The 23,227-nt window shown below is 37.3% G+C and overlaps 1 protein-coding gene across 5 annotated transcripts in view; it reads right to left on the reverse strand.

Annotated features, from left to right (window-relative positions):
- Positions 1-23,227, reverse strand: part of LOC133855530 (GPCR-type G protein 1) — a 33,771-nt gene continuing 10,544 nt past the window's right edge. The window contains exons 5-15 of one of the 5 annotated variants that reach the window (XR_009897372.1): positions 19,664-19,793; positions 17,548-17,623; positions 14,234-14,322; positions 12,316-12,408; positions 11,133-11,159; positions 10,897-10,983; positions 8,124-8,195; positions 2,909-3,039; positions 1,873-2,041; positions 1,713-1,755; positions 1-1,156 (exon numbers count right to left, since the gene is read on the reverse strand). Coding sequence is in view for 1 of the 5 variants with exons in the window: in XM_062291430.1 (XP_062147414.1) it covers positions 1,888-2,041; positions 2,909-3,039; positions 8,124-8,195; positions 10,897-10,983; positions 11,133-11,159; positions 12,316-12,408; positions 14,234-14,322; positions 17,548-17,623; positions 19,664-19,793 (859 nt within the window). In the remaining 4 variants the exon portion in view is untranslated. Of the gene's footprint in view, positions 1,157-1,697; positions 1,761-1,872; positions 2,042-2,908; positions 3,040-8,123; positions 8,196-10,896; positions 10,984-11,132; positions 11,160-12,315; positions 12,409-14,233; positions 14,323-17,547; positions 17,624-19,663; positions 19,794-23,227 lie in introns of those variants that run through there. The other 4 variants (XR_009897366.1, XR_009897360.1, XR_009897354.1 and 1 more) reach the window with 4 other exon arrangements.

Below are 23,227 nucleotides of genomic sequence, written 5' to 3' on the forward strand. Positions count from 1 at the left end.
TGGAAATTGGAAATTTTAGGCTTTGTTACCAAACAACTTATTATGTTACATTTAACGGTATAAAATCTCATATCATTTAAAAAATTTAAATGATAAAACATATTCACTATGTTGTAACACATACAACATTATATCTGCAAAATCTAATTTGAACCATAAAATAAATATTCTCCATTTCACTTAAAATGAAGAGGACCCTAATCCGGGTTGAGCCACTGTGTTAGACCCTCTCATGCTTTCGCTGGCTTTGTATCTATTCGCTTGGCCCCACCCATGTACCGTTTTGTTTGTAGTACAGATGGGCTTCCCACCCCGCCAAAATCTGCTTTGGGAGATTCATAAGAGAGCCCTAGCTTGGTGAAACTTCAGGGTTATAGTAAAAAAAAAATAGCATGCAAATTGGCAATCATGTAGGCCTCTTAGAAGATGCTTTCACTCTAGAGAAATGAAGCATGCTCATTGCTCCAGCTTGAAGCTCAATATCATCTGTACGTGTAACCCTTTTTATCCTATCAATCCCATACTCATGGAAGATCAAACCTCAGACCTTCACTTTTAGATAGAACTACCGCAAGGCTATAAAATCATTGGTACTCAATAGTCAGCATATAAATCACAATATTCATGACCAATGAAATAAATGAGACTGAGTAAAACGTCTATTACTACTATTATTCATCACCTCCATAGTCACCACCCCATTATACCCGGAATATAAAGAGCACGCCAATAGCAGATTCTTTGTCTCGGCTATAATCCGTACACAACTGCGTTTAGAAATGTCACCAAATCCGCCTCTGTTGGCTCAGCCTGACACTATGCTAAATAATTTGAAACAATATTGGCATAAATTGGAATTAGATTCATCTTTTCTATCACCCCATATAAATTGAAAGAATAACAATTTGGAAATGAATGAATTAACAAAATCAGATATCATTCATCATAGCAGCCAAATACTGCTTTCCTGCATACAAAAAAATTATACACACAAGAATAATCGAGGCTAAACGCACTAACGCAGGACTCATGTTCTTGGACTTAGCTTCACTGTATTGCCCTTCACCATTAATCATCCTTAATCGCTCACATAAAAGAATTCTCTTGTCTTGAGGCGTTTTAAAACTTTTCTCAGCATTACTGAACAGCTTTTTACCTGCAATATTAATTGTGACAGTTTACGATTATATTCACATGGAAGAGCAAAAAGTACCAAAAAGAGACCAAAATTGACACTGCAAAAAGGATAAACTTGTCTGCTATTACAACTAAAATGGCCAAAACCGTAAAATTAGGGTAACTTTTTAGACAACGATCTAGTAAATCGGACCCAAAATCTATTGGTCATCGTCACGTTGTGATTCCAAGTGGCACAATGTCACTCCAAGTCCAAGAGCCACCCACCAGTATCTTAACCTCTAATTGCAAATCTTAAGTGCTCTTTAAACAAATTTCTCTTTGTAATCCTTAGAAAACATTGATGTTGCAAGCAGTAATTCTGTCTTTTGTAAAGTGGGTAAATGTTAAGATGTAGCAACCATTTCCAATTTTACACCCCAATATTTTAGGCTCAGCTGTAAGATGACTGATTCAACAGATATGGCAAACTCAATACATATCAAAAGTTGCATCTACTTGTACAATTGAAAGGGTGAAATGCAAATCACATAATTAATTTATCAGTGTTGCGAGTAGTGACCTGAATATTGTACCTTCCTTTGGCCTTGAAGCTTTTACATTGTACAAGTAAGCTTCCTGTTCTTCATGCATAAAAACAAGGTAAACAATGAGATGATTCAATTACTCAGATAAGCACTGCAGAACTGGAATTTTGATTAATAAACAAAATGAAACAATCTAATTCTCACATACTTGCAGTAAATTACATTAATCAATTGGATGTTTGTCAGCTTGGCGAGATGTATAATGTGCAGAGAGCAAAAGCAGAGAAAGGAAAGCACTGGCCACAAATATCGCATCAAACCAACGGTGATAAAAGTCAAACTGAATATCTCCCCCCAATACGTCTGTTATGATTATCCTGCCACCATAAACTTAAGCACTCAAATTCTCATTAAGTTATAAAATTAGATTATGGAGAGTACAGAGGTATTTGTAGGCCATTGAATCTTCCTTGTTCAGATTCTTATCAGGAACAAACAAACTTTAAAAAAACTAATTTAAGGGCCACATATATACACCCAATGACGAAATAACATCACATACTAATAAAGTAAAACCTGTCACTCAAGTATGGCCCATGTCCAACAATAATGAAATTACAAAACATATCCTTGACTCACAAACGCAAATAAAAGCTGAATAAAATAATATTATTCTAATAATCACCATGGGCACTAGTTTCCAAAAACAAATGTAATGAGATTCATAGCTTTAGTCTTTTGGTTCCAAAGAGAATATCAAATGTCTAACCATGCAATAGATGCGGCATCAATAATCTCTTTCAAATTTCTCTTCTCCCAAAATATGTGGTTGATTTTATATTCAATAGAATTTCAATCATACAGGCAAGAGACTCGGGCTCAAGGTTCACTTCAGACTTTTTGATTGGTAAGTTACACATGCATCCCGGTGGGACTTGAACCCACAACTTCACCCTCCACCTTGCTACAAAGGGAGGAAGTACCATTTGAGTTTAGCTCATTGGAAAGGTTCACTTGAGACTTCTGCCCAAACAAGTGTTCAAATGGACAAACGGTATGCACATCTTTTTTATGCACGTTTTTGGAAGCACACAAGGCAATAATGGACACTTTCAATTGTAACTGAAATTGAAATCAGTAACAGTCAACCTCTGGAAAGTCATTAGCACTCACAAGCAGATCATTGGATATACTATACCGTATTCAACAGGAAAGGTATTATATATCACAGATAACGAACATACCTATATTCAGTAGCTAAGCTTTTCCTTATCAAAAGAATAGAGGACACGAAATACATTCCCATAATTTCAGACAGAAAAAGTACTACATTGCTCGAAGATCCACTCCCAACTCTGGAAACTGCAAAAAAGAACTGCACACAGCCAAAAACTGCAAGCTTCAGAATAATTGAAGCTGCCGAGACACTGTCTCTGCCAAAATAAAACAAATATTGCCAGGGGAAATCATCCGGCTGAACTGAGCATGTATCCGTAGTGCTCACTTCACAATGAACCAGCATTTCCCCAGGAAAAAAATCAGGTAAAACAATAAGGTCAAATTCATCATATTTTAAGTTGTAGATTTTGTAAAGAGTGATGCAAAAAGACGGTCTACATTGAACCATTCTAGCTTAGTTGTCTATAAGCTTCAAGATGTACTCTAGTTTTGAAAAATCATAAACTGGAAGCTCTAAAAATTGTTTTGAAAAAATAAAATGAGGTGTTTGGCAAATGTTTTAGGGATGGTTGGCCCTCCCTCCCCTTTGAGAGGCTGCCAATCTCGAAATTGGCCGGTTGGATTTCATCATAACGGGGAGGTTGTGGTTTGGGAGGACGTCAATGATTTTTGGGATGGTTTGCCCTTGGATTGGGATATGGATGGTGATTTTGAGGAGGAGGCTTTGGCTATTCGGGATGCCATGGAAGAGGAATTTCTGCGTGAGAAGATGATAGTGCGCCAGAAATCGAAGGGAAAGAGGGAGTTGCTGAATTTGCAAAGTTCCGTTAACTATGATGTTGCTTCAGACTCCTCTAGACGCAGGAAAGGAAAGGGCCTCAAGTTGTAGGGTAGTGTTCTTTAGAGGGCTTTTTGGGTTGTCTCTAGGTTTCTTTTGTGGGTTGTTTTGGGTTTTTTTTTTCGGGTTCTAGGGTTTTCCTTTTGGGGTTTTTTGGTGGGTTTCGGGCTTGGTCCTCTTGGGATTTTTTTGGGTTTTTTTCTTTTTTTGTGCTGGCTTTGGCTGCTCGTGTATACCCCCGATGTACTTAGGGGCGCCTTACGCTTTTTAATAAACTTACTTATAAAAAAAATACATGAAAATTCGAAAAACTAGAATCTGAGGAAGCAGCCCAAAGAAAGAGATTTTTAAAGATTAAAGCCTTTATTCTACTAAGGTCCTCTTATTGTCCTCAAAGTTATGATAATTTCTTTCCCTCCATATACACCACATAAGGCAAGATGAGACCTACCCCCTAGCGCTCTTTAACAGGCAAAGAGGTCTACCACCTTTCTAGGCATAACCCAAGCCAGCCCTACATTGTTGAAGAATGTATTCCAAAGTGCACCTGCAAACTCATAGTGGAGACGGAGATGGTCCACTAACTCCCCCCACTCTTCTTACACATGCAACACCACTCAACCACAATAATATGTCATTTGCTTAAATTGTCCATGGTGATGATCTTTCCTAAGGCCGCTAACCAAGCAAAGAAAGCCACTCTCAAGGGAGCCTTATTCCGCCAAATGCTCTTCCAAGGGAAAGGAGTGTTGCCATGGGGAACAAGAACATTATAGTAAGATCTCACATCAAACAACCCTCTCCTGGAAGGTATACAACAAAGTCTGTCCTCCACACCGTGTCTCACTCTAATGGAATACAACAAAGTGTAGAGAGAAGTAAAGAGATCTGTCTCCCAATCATGAGCCGCTCTGAAGAAGTTAATAAGTCTTGAGAGCTTGATGCCCACATCAAACATCATGCCAGAATCAAATTTTGGAGCCACCCCCATCTCAAATCTAGTGTGGCTAGAAAGCTCCCCCCCAACCCCACCTAATATTCTTCTAGAGCCTCACCCCATACGACCCATGAACCTCATTAGAACACCATCCACCCCAAGCACTACCATATTTAGAATCCAACACAACCCTCCATACGACATCTCTCTCATGAGCGTAGTGCCACAGACCACTTCCCTAGATAAGACTTTGAAGGCAGCTTTCCTGGAGTTGTTTAGTATGTCTCGTTGTAAGGAGGCTTCAGTGACAGATCATTTGAAGTTTTCTAATGATATTTTAAAGTGGAATAACACTTTTTATCAGATATGTGCATGAGTGGGAGTTGAAGTTGATTTCTTCATTCTTTAATCTTTTGTATTCTCTCTAGTTAAGAGGAGGCGGAGAGGATAAATCTGTTGGATCCCTTCCAAAAAGGCGCTTAGTCTCCTCGTTGGCTCTCCCTTTCCTTGGAAGAGCATTTGGAGGAATAAGGTTCATTTGAGGGTGGCGTTCTTGGTATGTACGACAGATTTAGGAGTGATTTTAACTATGGATAACTTGAGATAGAGGCACGTCATAGTGATGGATTATTAACACACAACACACTCCTAACTCGTCTCTAACACATAAGAGTTCTAGTGAGTGTATTGATAAGACTTCCGGTAGTTCACAACTCCTAGTGACAGCCGGTTCCTAGGGATAAGAGTTCTACTTGTATTTAAATTAGTCTTAGATTACTGATTACAGTTTGTATTAGATAAGACTTATCTCCAAGAGATAGTACTAGATCAGGAAGCTAGAAGCTAGAAGCTAGAAGTTAGAAGTTATCTTGTATTCTATGTAATCTCTATATATATTGAATAGACGCTCACTAGATGAGTAAGCATTCAAAGCCAAATAATCTATTCTTCTACATGGTATTAGAGCCCCTATAGACTCACGTCTCCATTTTTTTTCCGTTCAACATCATGTCTGCTTCCCCGACTTCTTCCTCCAAGTCTGATTCATCCAACGTCCTGTTTACCGTCCCAAACATGAATCATACTCTGCAAATCAAACTCTCCAATGCCAATTTTCCTAGCTGGAGAACTCAGATCATGGCTTTTGTTAAAGCCCAAGATTCTTATGGCTTCCTGGATGGTACTTCCACACCTCCAGCCCAGACAATTCCAAATCCGAGCACTACTCCTAATGCTCCTGCCACCATAGCAAATCCAGAATTTTTAGCTTGGTGCCAACGTGATCAGATGCTACTCAGCGTGCTCATCTCCACGCTTACTGAACCACTCGTTGTTCATGCTGTTGGTTGTGCTACCGCGCACCAACTTTGGACTACCTTAGTGTCCATGTTTGCCTCTCAAGCCCGGTCTCGGGTAATGCAGATTCATTATCAACTTACTACCTCCAAGAAGGGTAGTGCATCAATCACGGAATATTTCCAAACGTTCAAGGCTCTCTGTGACAACCTTGCTGCTGCCGGCCAACACCTCAACGACTTTGAACGAACATCCTATTTCCTAGCCGGTCTCGGGACAGATTACGATCCGTTTGTTACCTCCATCACCACACGGCTGGATCCTCTGACTCTTGATGAAATCTACGGCCATCTTCTGGCGCATGAGATGCGAATCGAACACCATCTCACTCCTGAGCCTGTCGTGCCCACTACCAACTTTTCAACACGAGGTGCACCTTCACGCGGTCGGGGCTATCGCGGTCGTGGTCGCACCAACAATTCCCGTGGTCGAGGATATTTCTCTCCTGGCCGCGGCAGAGGAAGCACCTCTTACCCTGACTCAGGCCATTCTTCTAGGCCCGTCTGCCAACTCTGTGGCAAAATTGGGCACACTGCCCCCAGATGCTATCAGCGTCCTGACCCTGCACTTGCTGGACCTCCCTCAGCCCAGTACCAGCCTGCTCAGGCCTATTACTCTTCCCCTACTCTTCCTCCAGAAGAAAACTGGTACCCGGATACTTGTGCAACACACCACCTTACCAGCAACTTGCAGAATCTGAACATATCCTCTGAGGAGTACTCTGGTCAAGATCAAATCCGAATAGGTAATAGTACAGGTCTGTCTATCTCTCACTCCGGTTCTGCAACTCTCTCTTTATCTCGTCGACAATTTCTCCTCAAACAACTTCTTCATGTTCCTCATATATGCAAGAATCTCCTCTCTGTTCGTCAATTTGCCCTTGACAATGATGTTTTCTTTGAGTTTCACTCTTCTTTTTTTACTATTAAGGATTGCAAGACCAGGCTCCCAATTCATCACGGCCCACTTAAGGATGGCCTTTATCACCTCTTTCCGTCGCCAGTGCATTCATCTCAATCCCAAGCACTCGTTGGTGAGAGGACTTCTTCACATAGTTGGCACCACCGTTTGGGACATCCAGCTCTTCGAACGGTCAACTTTGTTCTATCCAAGTTTCAGCTTCCTGTTTTATCCAATAAGGCAACAGTGCCCTGCCCGGTCTGTCCACAAGCAAAGGGTCATCAATTGCCCTTTTTAGTGTCTAAAACTTCTATTTGTAATCCGTTAGACTTAGTTTATTCCGATGTCTGGGGTCCTTCCCCATCTATTTCAATAAATCGTCTCTAACACATAAGAGTTCTAGTGAGTGTATTGATAAGACTTCCGGTAGTTCACAACTCCTAGTGACAGCCGATTCCTAGGGATAAGAGTTCTACTTGTATTTAAATTAGTCTTAGATTACTGATTACAGTTTGTATTAGATAAGACTTATCTCCAAGAGATAGTATTAGATCAGGAAGCTAGAAGCTAGAAGCTAGAAGTTAGAAGTTATCTTGTATTCTATGTAATCTCTATATATATTGAATAGACGCTCACTAGATGAGTAAGCATTCAAAGCCAAATAATCTATTCTTCTACATGGATTGGTGTTATATATGCAAGAAGAGCAAGGTGGCTAATGACTTGTGGGTATCGATTTTCTGTTTTTTGGGATAGCGTGGGGTAATGCCCCAACGGGTGGGGGAGTTGGCTTGTTGAAGAGGCCAATTTGGAAGTCATTGCAATTTAGAAGTTTGGAGGATGATTCCTCTATGCTTAATGTGGTGTATTTGAAGGGAACACAATGCTCGAAACTTTGAAGATTGTAGAGGATGGTGATAGAGTTAAAAGCCATTATGTTCAAGTTTCTTTATGTTTGGATTGTTGCTTACAACAGTTCCCGGTTTTCTTATTTTCTATAATTTATGGATTTGTGTTCTTCTCCCTAATTGGGTGTTTCTCTTATATACTTCTTTTATACTTGGATTGTGCCCCTCTACGCTTTTTATAAAATTGAATTACTTATTAAAAAATTGGAAGTGTGCTCCGACTTCACATTAGGAAGCTTACACACTTTACTCAAATCAATACAAATCAATACAAGGTAAATCACAATCATCTAACTTAAGTAAGCAACAAATTGAAATGAAAAGCCAAAAAGCAGGTTTACCTTCATTAGGTTTGTTAGGAATCCCCGAACTGATATAACAATCAACACTCCGATGAACAACAAGGAAATATACTGTAGAACAACAACAAAAGAAAGGAAAAAGACATATGGTGTCAGCCAATACAACAGACATAAGAGTACTCAAAAGTTGCAAATGACAATGCCAACAGCAAAAGCCAGGAGGTTCTTTTGATTCTTGCCATTAAATTATGTAACAAACCAAGAACTAGCACTGTGGCTTTTCATTCTTACAGAGTCACCACAGTATGTAGTTGTAAGAAAGAACTGACTTTGTCAACTTTGAATTGAATGGAAATCAGACTATGGATATCAAAGAAATAATTTAACGTGCAAGTATATGTGAAAAAGCACTAAAACTATTAACTATTTGGGTTCAAGCACCAAAATGTCCTTTTCATTTTAAGATATGCACATTTAAATGAGATCTGCCCCAATAAAGTTACAATACCTTTGAAATTCGAGTAATGGAATGGTGTTATTGAAAAAATGGAAAGGAGGTTGGCGGGTTGGAAGCGGATGTACTTGTCGAAGGGTGCCCGGTTGACTCTTATCAAAAGTTCGCTCTCCAACATTCCAACTTATTACCTTTCTTTGTTTCCTATGCCAGTGAGGGTGGCTAATCGTCTTGATAAAATCCAAAAGGATTTTCTTTGGGGAGGCATTGGTGATGAGAAAAAGTTCCATCTAGTGAGTTGGAAGAAGATCTGTACACCTTTATACGCAGGTGGGTTGGGAGTTCACAATCTCATCCAGTTCAATCGAGCGCTCTTGGGTAAATGGTTATGGAGATATGGTAGGGAGAGAGAGGCTTTATGGCGTTTGGTTATTGATGCCAAATTTCAGAGTATTAAGGGCGGGTGGTGCTCGAAAGAGGTTTTGGGTTCCTTTGGAGTGGGTGTATGGAAACATATTAGGAGGGGGTGGGAGGATTTCCGCAATTTTGTTCGTTTTGAAGTGGGGAGTGGAGCTAATATTAGTTTTTGGCATGACCGGTGGTGTGGGGATAGTTCCTTGAAGCAATGCTTTCCAGCTCTCTTTTGTATTGTAAGGAACAAAGACGCGACGGTGGCGGATAATTTGGTGGTCCGTAATGGTGTAGTTCAGTGGAATGTTCTTTTCACAAGACATATCCAGGATTGGGAGTTGGATATGGTTCTCTCTCTCTTCGACCGATTATATTCTACTTCGATTCGTCATGGTGAGGGTGACAGAATAGTGTGGAATCCCTCTAAAAAAGGTTTATTTGAGGTGAATTCCTTCTATGTAGAGCTCTGTAGGGAAGATGGCCCTTCTCTTCCTTCTTTTCCTTGGAGAAATATTTGGCGTGTTAAGGCTCCAACTAGGGTGGCTTTCTTCGTATGGTCAGCAGCTTTGGGCAAAATTTTGACTCATGATAACTTGCGTAAGAGGAATGTTATAGTAATGGAGTGGTGTTGTCTTTGCAAGAAAAGTGGGGAGTCTATTGATCACTTGTTGCTTCATTGTGAGGTAGCTCGGGCCCTGTGGAGCTACGTTCTTAATTTATTTGGGGTTGAGTGGGTTATGCCACATTCGGTGTTGGAGTTATTGATTAGTTGGGGAGCGGCTATTGGGAGTCGGCATGCGAAAGAGGTTTGGCGGTTAGCTCCTCTTTGCTTGTTGTGGTGTATTTGGAGGGAGCGGAATGCTCGTTTGTTTGAAGATGTAGAGACACCTATGGTGGAGCTAAGGAAGCGGTTGCTCAACACTTTATACTCTTGGATAGCGCCATATCGTAGTTTGAGTGTCTTTACGTTTGTAGACTTCTTAAATTTACTTTCTGTTCGACCCGCTTAAGGGCTCTTTTGTATACTTCCCGTGTATAAGGGTTGCGCCCCTTAGCGCTTTTCAATAAATTGCTATTACCTATCAAAAAAAAATGGTAGAACAAATGAAGAACTCAAAAGTAAGACACTAATCCTGGTTCATGAGACAATTCTAGAAATTCAAGCTTCCTGCCCACACTCATCAGTTGATTCCAGTCAGAAACAAGGTGCAACAAAAGAAGTCTACAGTGAACAATGGTTATGGGACAATTAAAAATAGTGCAAGATCTATTATTCCCTTCTATGAAAATAGGACAATTTACATCTAGTATGACACGCCTGATACAAATATTTAGTTAAAATAGAATTACAGTCTTGAAGTTGATTTTGGGATTTAATAGTTATGAAACAATTCAGTCAGGATGCAAAGCTATGTAAACCCTGACATAAAGGATTTTGAGACCATCCTTCTTAGCACAAGATGTCCAATGCAGATAGATGCCCAACAACAATATTACAAAACATGCTGAAATAGAATGAAGATCATATCATACAGAGATCAGAAAAACTGCCCATTGGTTCGATTTGAAGCTGTTCCTAATTGATATATCAGCAGCATGTACCATGGCACAAACATGTACTTAGAATGCCTAAAATGGTCAGTGGTCAAATTCTTAGTCATATTTTGTAAGACGTATCAAACACTGTGCCTACAGACAGCACAATTATGTAGTAGTCTTCAGTTTTTTAACAGTGTTGCACCTAAATTTGGTAATGAAATGGTTGTATTGAGCAATGATTGACACCTAATTGCTGAACTTCATCAAACACAGGACAAATAATAGTAATTTTTTAAGCCACTACAAAAGGAATTATGTTAAAACAAAAGATGCCGCAGATTTGTGAGGTCACGTTTAAATGGAAAAGTAGAATGATTCAGGCATATGGCAAGTGGAATTGAAACTAACCTGCGACAATAACGCAGCATCAATTCCTATATCAAAGAACTGCAAGAATATGCTTATTGTCATAGTCACAGGATCAACTGAACCAGCCTGTCAAAGAATATACATTAACAAATAACGAGATCATTTGAAAGCATTTCAAAGATAAGAACACATCAAAAAAATTATAAAAGATGGAAATCATAAGTAAAATAATGAAAAAATCAACAAGAGGAATCATTGAGGGATAATAAAAGTACCTCCTTGAAAACAACACTTTGCAAAGACTGCACAGATTAATAAGATCAATCAGGCACCTCACTTTCCATGCGGTAAAAATCAAGATTAGGAAAAGGATGATTATTTGACAGGCATAAAAAAACAAAAAACACAAATAAGACATCATCAAAAAGTTTATTGTTCTAAATTTAGATGGTAAGAAGCACCTACGGGAATAAATATGCAGGTTATGAATAACCTTCAAGTTAATGTTCATCAAAATACTTTTTTATATATATATAATAAGTAATCGAAAAATATCATTAAAAGACTTCTTCAAAATACTGGAACATTGAAAGATGGAGGTCAGGTAGTGAGCTGGGGAGGTCAGGTGGAGCAGGTAACATTTTCTAAGTTTGGAGGTTGGCTCCATTGTATTTAATGTGGTGTATTTGGAGAGAGCGGAATCTACGGAACTCTAAAGATATAGAGACTTCAATGGTAGAACTGAAAAAAGCGAGCGGAGAATAATGGTTTAACAGTTCTGGATATGGGTATGAACTACTTAATTGGGCACAATTTGGGGTTAAAAAAAGGTGATAAATTTGGCAACAGACCAAAGTTGAAAGTACACCGATTCACATATTAGAAAATTTGGATCCATTGCTACATGCCCCTAACTAAACACATTAGGATTACTCATTAATGGTTGATCAGAGAGGTTGAGCCAATTCAGGTTCTTTTGGACAAACAATATCGCAAAATTGAATCACCCAAGTTCCCCTATCAGAATTCGATATTTGTCAAAGTATTATTTCTACATTTATCACAAATCGGGCAACTTAAAGCCGTTGAATCCTTTTTTTTTTGTTGTTGGTAAATTACACACGCACTCAAGGGATCATGAGCCCATAACCTCCCCTTCCACCCCATTCTTATAGAGGAGAAATTTTCAATTGAGCCAGAGCTCATGGGTAATCTTGGATTTTACAAAAGATAAACCCAGGTTTTAAATGCTTACCCAATTAATTTGGCACTGGTCTTAAAATATCTTGAGGTTGTGTTGAGTTTTGTGGATTTGACTGGGTAGGATTTTGAATGGCCTCAAGTCCTTATCCTCATTTATCTTTGCTACCAATAAAATAAGGTTTTTTAACATGTCAAATTTAGCAAGAAAAAAATGGCACGCCCTTGATCTAAACAGACGCATAAAACAAACCATACCTTAAGCATTTTGTATACACAATAGACAGAACATGCATAGCCAAGTAGATTCTGCATGTGACCCCTCCAGGTTCGAGAATAAGCAACAGCCTCCTGCAAATTAAGGAAAAAAAAAAATGAAAACTAGTTTTCCTGTTCAGAAAATTTTACTTCAAAAATTCATAGATTGTATGACATAATTCAAGAACATAAATGGTAGTAGCAATTTACCAAATAATTGCATGGGATAATATCATTTTTATTCTTTTATGACAAACAGAACATGTTTATAAGAAAAATACACACATACACAAGCAGTTATAGGTAGGAGCAACAGAAAACAATGCAATAGTACTTCATTAAGTTGTGAAGTTCTCCAAAAATAAAGGAAATTGTACTCCAAATAGCAATATACTCCAGTAGGCCCCCAATATTATAATACATGCAGAAAATAAAATGTATGTATTATGGTACATATTAAGAAAGAGAATAACACTACTCGCATATTTGTTTTTAACTTTTCATACCAGTAGAAGATGTTCATATGTTTTATTCATAAATAAATAAAAAGATGTTTGTTAGTTTAAAAAATTTAGAAGCTTTATTTGGACATTGTTATGACTACTTAGATTGGTCCTCTCTTTATAACTTTTTTATTTTTTAAACTGGCAAAATTAATTGGTACTAAGTCATACGAACATCTTGAATATTGAGGCTTCTACACTAATACAATCAGTGCTAACTTTTATACAGAAACATGTGATACATGAACAAAGGGAAATGAAATACATTTCTTTTTATTTAAGCAATGGTATTTGCTTCAAAACAATACTCCCTGCTAACTAATATGTTTTGTTTCCACCATAGATATGGATTATTGTAAGGCCAACTATTCATGGTCTTGAAACGAGAACACAAAACAGGATTTGACCTATTTTCCCAATTCATATAATGAAGCACAATGATATACTCCCCCACACGCCAATTTGTTTGGCAAATTACAAGCATTTTCAATTTTTGATATTCATAAAGTCTGCTCAGAGTTAATCAGACCACTCGAAACATATTACACAGTTTTTGCATTGTTGTTAAAATTGTGTTGTATGCCCCAAATCATCTAGCACTCAATCATGCACATGAACACAAAATTAGGAACCTTTGTGCTAAATGCAAGACACAAGAATGAGGACCCTTTTTTTTTAATTATTCAAAATTAGGACCCTTAAGTTGTCAAAGTCAATGTCTCATAAATTTCCTCTTTTAACAAGTATTGATTGTGTATTCCTTGTTATAATATAGTGGTCAAATACATGGTAGCTTTCTTACTATATAGCAGGACTTTCTCACCTTTTACATGTTAGCTTTATAACTGATGTTTTGTACTTACTATAAATACTACCTTCACAATTATTTCTATTTTTTATTCTATCATTACATTATTGCAGTTCTGCAATTTTTTTTTATAAGGTAATAATTTATTACAACATGCAAAAAAGGACGTATACAGGATACACCACAAATATAGAAACAAAAAACAAAGAAGCTAGTTTCCAAAGTTCAGTAGATCTAAGAAGTAAATTTCAAACACAAGACATGAACCTATTCATGAACTATTCATGTAAAATTTAAACCTCAAAACCTCATTCTAACACATAACACCCTATCTATTTCATCTAATAGACCAAAATAACCATAAATATGATTCTTAACCGTTGTGGTTGTATGACAAGAACCCATTTTCCTTGCAAGTAAATTAACTTTTTCATTGTGCAGTACTTCGACAACATATCATAGACTTCAGCAAAACCAACTAGCACATAAATGTAAAAGGATGCTGCGGAAGAATGGCAGAAAGACTATATTTAAATAACACAAAGTAGATCCAGAAAGCCACTGGGTTCAAAATAGTGAGCCAAGCACATATTACTAACAAAAATACCTTAGCTTGCCGTAGCTCATAGATTTCCAAAAATAGCTGCTTTGAGAGCTCTTCTAAGGCTTGTACCTCCGCTTCCATGCTTGTGATGTCTTTAAGAATACAATAACAAATAAATATATAATTAGATTTGAAGAAACATTATTGAACGGTTAAGAACTAAATATAATGATAAAGAGGTCTTCACAAAGCAGAAGCATAACTGTTGAAACTATAAAAACAACATTAAACATGACATATTTAATAATCCGATGAGTGTTGCAAGTAACATAGCCACGCCACTATACTCATATTAGGCCAAATTACACTTCTCCCCCCCCCCCCAAAAAAAAAAAAAAACTACTACCCATTCTAGATCCTGCAATTGTCTCCCTAATTCGATGTTTTAGTTTCAATGTCCCTGTTTCATCCAAATCACATGTTAATTTTAACAGGAAAATGCATCACATGCTTTGCAATTGATTGCACATGCATTAAGATTGTGAAATGACTAAAATACCCCTAATAAGAAAAAAAGAAAAACAGTTATGCACATTCTCACCAATTACTGTCGTTCAATTACCCAAATTCCTCTCAGGAAATTCCTCAAACACCAACAAAGCATTCCCCAAACTACTTGAAACAAAGTAACCACTCACCAACCCATTAACCAAATGCAAGTCCAACCCAAATTTGACAACATGGGTATAAACCTCTTTGCGGAATCCAAGCAAGAGAATCGTCAAACAAGCTTATCTGTTAGATGTACTCCTGTGCCCAAAAACTTGCTTGAAGGACTGGAATGATAAAAAAAAAAAAAGAAAAAAAAAAATCTGCTCTGTTCTAGTTCATTCTCTTCCCCTGTTTTAGCTCATAATGATTTGGTTTACTAAGAAAAGGAACCAATAAATATGATGAAATGAGAAACTTGAATGCCTCGAATAGCGAATTACCCGTGTCCTTCAAACTTGAAATAGATTGAGCTTCTATAAGACAGCTGGAAAGACAAGGACAGTAGTTTGTAGCCAGCAAAAATGACTTGAAATCCAAGGGTACAAATATTCATTTTCACTTCAGTGGGGAGTATGAGCCACCTTAATTGGTCATTCTATCCCTACTCTCTTAATACTTGACTAAAGCAAAATGCACCTACCATGAGAACGATGTTGCCCGACTTAATGCAAAAAACAAAAGTGCCAATATGTCTCTTGTATGAACTTTTTTCCCTTTAAATCTGCACTTTTTTTGCTTTGACATTTGCCCACAAACACAATCTAGACCATCACCTAAAATTTTCTTCACAATCCTTCTCTTGGAATTCTCTGCCATATCTACGAAATCTCCTCTACAAAACTTCACAAAGCTTGCTCTCCCTCTCTTTCTCACATATGCAAGTCGAAACTATAGGCAGCATGGTTGATTGCTTGACAATGACATTGAACCTTGGGATCTGAAAAAGCACTGCAAATGGAAAATTGGGAATCTCGTCTCTAACAAGAGGTAGAAGAGGCCAAGAGTGACTGCAACAATGACAATGAGGACACAGGGTGCAACAGCTCCTGTGTCTCTTATTCGAGAGGAAGGAAGGTGTGAGTACTTGTTCATGGTGGCAGTCTTGTGCCAGAGGTGAAGGTGGGAGGACTGATTCAAGATGCCGGCCCAAGAACCAGTGTTTTCGTATTTGTTGTTGAGTGATTTTCAACATCAAATTCATGCTCTTGAATGATTTTTCATTTTTAATTTATGAATGCACTCTACTTCTTTGTAAAAAGTTCTAAATGTTCCTAACTTTTCTTCAGTTGGTCTGGTAGATCTCATTAATTTTTTAGATTATAGAAGCCTATAGGGTGATAGGTTCTCTTGTATACTTTTTGTGTATGTGCCCTTTTCTTTTAACAAAATTATTATTCGTCAAAAAAAAATTTCAAAGGATAATGCCATAATTTTTAATCACATGCCATGCAAAATTTCATCAATTCACATGGTACGGATGCCCATGCAATGCATGTGGTGTGTTTTCCATCCAAATTAACATTTTATTTGAACTAAGGGATTGGGGAGCTGATTGCAGCAATTGAAGTTTGGTAGGAAGACTGAAAATGGGATGATAGCTTTTTAATTTATTTTAGAGGGGGCAGGGAGAAGAAGTGTAATTTATCCCTCACATTATATAATATGACATATACAACACATGTTGCATACACTTCATAGTAATCAAAAGTGACCAAATGAATTTAAATAACAAAACAATAGTTAGCCTAATCATCATGCGTATACAAGAAAGTTGGACTGTTACTTTGATTTCCAATATGCCGTAGGCATGATGCCTCATGAATAAGTGATTTCAAAGAAAGATGAGCCCAAATGTCTGCCTATGATGATCGTAAGTATTTTCCAGAACATCTTGTAAGTGATACCGAAACACCAAGCCTAAACATGATGCCATACATTCATCAGCAACACAACAATTTGAACTAAAGGAATAAGTGCCTCAAATAATGCCACAATTGGGAAGAAGGGGATATTGGATGCAGTTTACCAACTTTTTCCACCAAGCAATTAGGTTGTCAACTATTCCTCTCCCTCCAAAGATCCATAACATCCAAAGCAGCAGCTAATGCACTCAATAGCAATGATTTATTACCGTCTGTCAAGTGCAACATGTAACAATGTCCTAAAATATAGTTGTGTTTATTTTGTGACAGAAGGAAGAAAAAGTATGAAACACTAATCGTGAGCCTCTGAATGCTACCCTAACCATTTGTAATATTTACTTAACACTTGTCCTACAATATAGTTATGTTTATTTGTAATATTTACTAAATGCTTGTTTTTCATTGATATCATTGATCATACTCAAGTAAGCATTAATCCATTGGAATCATTGAGGATCATAAAAAATGAAAAGGCCATTGATTGATAGTTTGAGTCCAAAGACAGCTTGGGGATTCAAGGATGAACATAGTCGAATATCTGCCTTGTTATCTGTCCAGAAAGAGAGAAACAAAAAGATTTTGATGGGGGTGATAGGAGAATTTGAGGCAATTGAAAGAAGATTATCTGTGAAGACTGTGGGGAGAGTGAACAAGGAAATCTATTAATTTAGTATACATTCTCATACTGTGCACATCTATGCATGGTCAGAATGAATAGATAGAGAGAGATTTACAAACACACCTCAAATAGATAAGAAAATCTAGTCTAAAAAGACTAAAACCAAAACCCATTAAAACCAAGATCTCTCGAGCTTCAGTATATAAAAATATATACCTTCTAACAAATATATTTTCTATAAGAAAATGAGCATAATATTACCCTAGATGTAAAAAGAGTCTGACCTTGCTGCCTTTGGTCCTCCTGCATAGATCGTACAACTGTGCCAACAATTCGGTTAAAGAAGGATCTAGCCTTTATCTGCAAGAAACAACTTTTAATGAGCCAAAAGTTGGCTGTAACTTACAGAACATATACAATTCAAGGCAAGGACATAAAACATAGAACAAATTTGCACTTCTCTTTCCTCAAAAAGCTCCATTGTTGTTTGGAAGGCGCATGAGATTGACAATAAAATCAAAATAAGGCACATAAGATTCATGTTGAAATTGGAAACAAAAATAGACTCCTTTGCCTCTAGAGAGAAAGAGAGAGGAAAGAAACCTGCACAACGGTGCTTATAATCTAACACCATTAATTTATGTATTGAAAACTAGTCATTCTTTCTTTTAACATATTGTACACGTGCAGAGAGTTTGCAATTGGAGGCCACTTGTTCAAATTTGGAACTTGTGAAAAACACCAGAATCTAGATGTAATCAAAGACATCAGTTACGGTGTAATTTGCGATTAATACGAAACACATTTATAGTTAATTATAAGTCCTAGGAAATTGTACAATTATATCTGCTTTTGATTACTCAACAGATTGATTGATTGTAATATTTCATGATGACCCATGTATTTGCACAATGCATTTAAAAAAAGTACAAAATAAAAGATGGATTGTGATATTTCATTACACAACTCTTCATGATGACCCATGTAAATGAGTCCCTTTGTACTTTTTAATAAGTTTCCTGCTAAAACAAATACGAAAAAATATACTTACCCCCTTAAACAAACTCCATTTTGCAAAGACACCACCAAATTACTGTTTATGATATTTGACCCCCTAAAACTACCATTTCGTTGCAAAATGGCCCCTTCGTTAGCTTTTGACATTAAAGTAGATGAAAAATGGCGCACATGACTTACACATGCATATTTAGACTTGAAATGCCCAAATTGCCCCAAACTACCATTTGCAAAGACATCCCTAAACTACTATGTTGTGACACTTGGTCCCCAAAACTACAATTTCATTACAAAGTGGCCCATCCGTTAAATGTTATCTTTAAAAGGGACAAACAAATGGTGTATACAACATATGTGCATATTTTAGACTTGTAATGCCCAAATTACCACGATTTTGGAGAAAATTAAAAAAACAAAACAAAACAAAACAGAGAAATGAGAAGTTGAGGAGTAATTGACCATCCACTCAAGGCTTTTGGACATGGTCGACCACCCCTAGAAGGCTATTGGGGGCGGCCAACCTCTCCTGAAGGCTTTTAGGGATGGCTGAACACCCCCTCAAGGCTGAGGGGTGGTTCAGCCAACCCCAAAAACTCTGTGGAGTGGCAGGCCATCACCAAAAGCCTTCAAAGGGTGATTGACCATCCCTCAATCCCTCATATCTCTCCTCAGGTTTTTGCATTTTTTTCCGCAAAAAATCAGGAAAAATTGGGCTTTTTTTTTTTATTAGTATCAGGACAAAGTGGGAATTTTAAGGCTAAAATCTGCACATGTAAGTAATGTACCCCATTTGTTATCTATTTTAACACCAACATCTAACGGATGAGCCAAATCGCAATCAAATGTTAGTTTGAGGGGATCAAGTGTCACAAAATAGTAGTTTGGGGATGTTTTTGCAAACGGCAGTTCAAGGTAATTTGGTCATTTCAAGTCCAAAATATGCACGAGTACGTCAAATGCATCATTTCCCGTCCATTTTAACACCAATAGCTAACAGAATGGCCCTTTCGTAATGAGATGAAAGCTTGATGGGGTCCAGTATCACAAATGGTAATTTGGTAGTGCCTTTGCAAAAGGAATGTCAGTTTGAACAGGGCAAGTATATTTTCCAAAAACAAAATAAGACAAAGAAGTTTTGTTACTGATACATAAAAGATGCACAAATATATGTACTTCATATGATATGTTTTGACAATTACCTTCTACTCTAAAAAAGTAAAATCATAAAATGAGCATCCATGAAACAAATTGACATAGATATTTCATGAAGTAACATAAGTAAGTTGGCCAAAAGAATGAGCTGAAGACCTAAAGCCAGCATCCATGGAATCAAAGACAGAACCAGAAAGCAACATGATCAAAGATATAGCAAGATAAGTAAACCTCCTCTGATCCTTGAATGCGCTCCATCTCCATTTGAGAAAGAATAATTTTCTTTTTCTTTGCTAAGCAAGTCTCAATTGATTGCATTAGTTGTCTCTCCAAGCCCTTGATCTCTGCCTCCTCAATCTCTCTACCACATTTGAAATAAATAGAAATATTGAAAAGAAGACATCACCGGAGTACTTGAAGAAAACAAACTTAAAAACATCATTTACAAGTCAATCTTCCGTTGGATATACAAGTAAATATTGTAGTGTTAACTCTACTGAAGGGCCGAGACCCTCACCAAGAAGGATCCCAACCCTTCACCACCCCCCACACCCCCACCAAAAAATAAAAAACATATAAATAAATAAGAGAAATTACAAGGAGGTCTAAAGCTAAGCTAGAGTTTTATAGTTACCATGCTTTACCACGAGCTAGGTGATATTAATGAATTAACTCTGATGAATAATTATTATTCCAGAAGTAAACTTTACATCATAATGCCTTAACCATTTTCTAGCACTGAAAGCTTCAGCTCCACGATAGTATACTCAAATGTCAACAATTCAAACTAAATGTAGATCCCTGCTCCAGGATTTGTAATGTGAAAAACTAGAAGGTTTAGCTTGGAAACTATCTAAGCATTAGGATCATAATTAAACGAAATAGACTAGAAATCAATGAGTATCTATCATGAGATTTTGCACTATGAATACATATAGACAACACATGTAAAACCATGTATAGAGTAGGTGCAGCTATGGGTTAGTGGGTTATTTAAAGGTAGTTTTTATCCCAACTGACCTACATCACTAATCAAAAATTGACCTCAACGGTCTTTTGTGGAAGCTACCATGTAAGGTTAACCATAAGAGCCAAGGCGGCTCCCTTTTTTTAATTCCTCTTTTGGCTCTCAATATAAAGTTACAAACATCATGCCTTATCTGCTTTCCTAGTAATGAAGCTTTAACATATAAACATATTTTTTTGAAAGGTGCATGCTAAGCATCTCATGCCATTGTGATTTAGCTCAAGTGGTGAAGATGCCGCAGCCACATAATCTCTTAACATGTTAAGTCTTACCTAACAAACAAACTTATCATATTAAGCATGGTTTGTCTAGCGACCGCCCAACAAAACTTCTACTAAATGATTAGCCATAGAGAATTGTGCCACACTCAAAATGCATCTCACTTGCCCCCTCACACTCAAATTCCATGGACATATATGGAGAGTATTATACATTTAAGGAGTATTGTAGGATCTCACTCATTTTACTTGATTATAATGATGGTCAGAATTTGCAATTATGATAGACTTCACCCATCCACCATCTTCTTTCTTCTCCCTCCTTTTTCTTCTTTTTCCCCTCCTGATGATGCTTTTACCATGATTTAAACTTGGTACCACCTAAAGGTCCCAGATTCAACTTTCTCAAAAAAAAAAAAAAAAATCTGCATCAAATGTCTGTTTATGAATACCTCTCCATTTACAAATCCCACATGTTCGCAGACCTTTTTTTAATATATACAAGTAATAAAATCTCATTGAAAAAGCACAAAGGGCAAAACCCTAGTACACATGAAAGTATACAAGAAAATCCCCTAATTAGTAGAACAAGAAGTACAAAGGTTCAAAAAGTTAAAAAAACTAGAAAAAATAAAACAATTATGAGCTGCTATCCATGTGTAAAGGGCGTTTAATATAATCTTATTCAACTCCGCCGCCGATGTCTCTCTATTTTCAAAGCTCCGTGCATTTTGCATGTTCCCCCTATGGTTAACACATGACAGAATGACTTCACTTCAAACTTGTGTCTCTTAGAAGGGATCCAACAAATCCTATCCACTTCTCCTTGCCTCTGAGAGAATACACAATTTCAAAGAAAGAGGAGACCAATTCCACCTCTCAATCCTTATTAAAGCACAACCCACTCCTAACTCTATTCAAACTAATAAGAGTCCTAGTGAGTGTGTTAAGGAGAAACCCAGTTGATCACAACTACCAGTGACAACCGGTTCCTAAAGAGATGGAGTCCTACTTGTATTTACAAGAAGAGTTTGAACTGCGGTTCCTAAAGAGATAGAATCCTACTTGTATTTACTAGAAGAGTTTGAACTGTATTTTGTTTACTTTAGGCTGCTGATCACAGTTTTTGTATTTAGATTAGGTTTATCTCTAAGAGATAGTATTAGACTAGGAAGCAAGTACTTTGATGTTATCTTGTATCATGTATAAACTCTATATAAATCAATAGATGCTCACGAGATGAGTAAGCTTGAAAAGCCAAATATTATTTGTTTCTACAATCCTGTATAGGTCTGATAAAATTTATATTCCAATGAATGCTACCATTTTGATACAACATCAAATCCGCCACCCACGCATCCTTACAACGTGTAATATTAAACAAAACCGGATAAGATATCTTCAATAGTTTATCCCCACACCACATATCATGCCACAACTAGGGGTGTACAAGCGGAGCGGTTATTAACCGGAAATAACCGTTAACTGCTAATAACCGCCAACAACTGTTAACCAGAAAAACCGAAAATAACTGCAACCGGATAACCAGTTACGCTTACCAGTTATTGCAATTTTAAAAACCGGTTAATAACTGGGTAACCGCAACCGATTTTTTTTTTTTTGATAAATAAAGTATATTCAAAAGGCGCAAAGGGGCGCAACCCATAGTACACAGGACGTATACATGAAACCCCTAATTCAAAGAAAAAATAGAGCACCTATCTATATATTCAAAATAAGAACACTCATGCATAAACTGAAATTTCTCTCTCCACATAAACAACGTTTGTAGCATCATTTTATTCAAGTTCATCAAATCAGTCTCACAATCTTCAAAACAGCGTGCATTTCGTTCCCTCCATACACCACATCAAACACAATGGAGCCATGCGCCAAATCGTTGTCAACGTCCGATTGCCCTTTTGCCCCCTCCAACTTCCCAACATATCTTTCACCGACTGCGGCATTACCCACTCCACCCCAAACATTTGCAATATCGTCCTCCACAATTCTGTAGCAACCATACAATGCAGAAACAAATGGTCAATAGACTCTCCAGAAATATTACACATATAGCACCACTCTATCACAATAATGTTTCTCTTTCATAAATTATCCAAAATTAAGATTTTCCCCAAAGTCTCCGTCCACACAAAGAAAGCCACTCTCGAGGGGACCTTAACTTTCCAAATACTTTTCCACGGAAATGAAGACTGAATAGGACTAGATAAGACCTTTTTTTTTTTTTGATAAGTACGTAAAATTTTATAGAAAAGAAAGCGTAAGGCGCCCTTACGTACACATGAAGTATACACAAGAGAGCCAAAGCTGACCCAAAAAAACCCGAACAAAAACCCAACAAAAAGACCCCAAGACAAAACCTAGAAACTGAAATAACACCCAAAAGACAACCTACAAAAGAACCCAAGCAACGCACCCGAAAAAAACCAAGAAAAACCTAAAAACTGAAAAAGCACCAGCGAACAACCCACAAGAACCCCCAAGGTATACAACCCTACGACCTAATGGCCTTATCTTTCCTACACCTCG

Source organism: Alnus glutinosa, chromosome 1 (genome assembly GCF_958979055.1).
Source record: "Alnus glutinosa chromosome 1, dhAlnGlut1.1, whole genome shotgun sequence".
Lineage (NCBI taxonomy): Eukaryota > Viridiplantae > Streptophyta > Magnoliopsida > Fagales > Betulaceae > Alnus > Alnus glutinosa.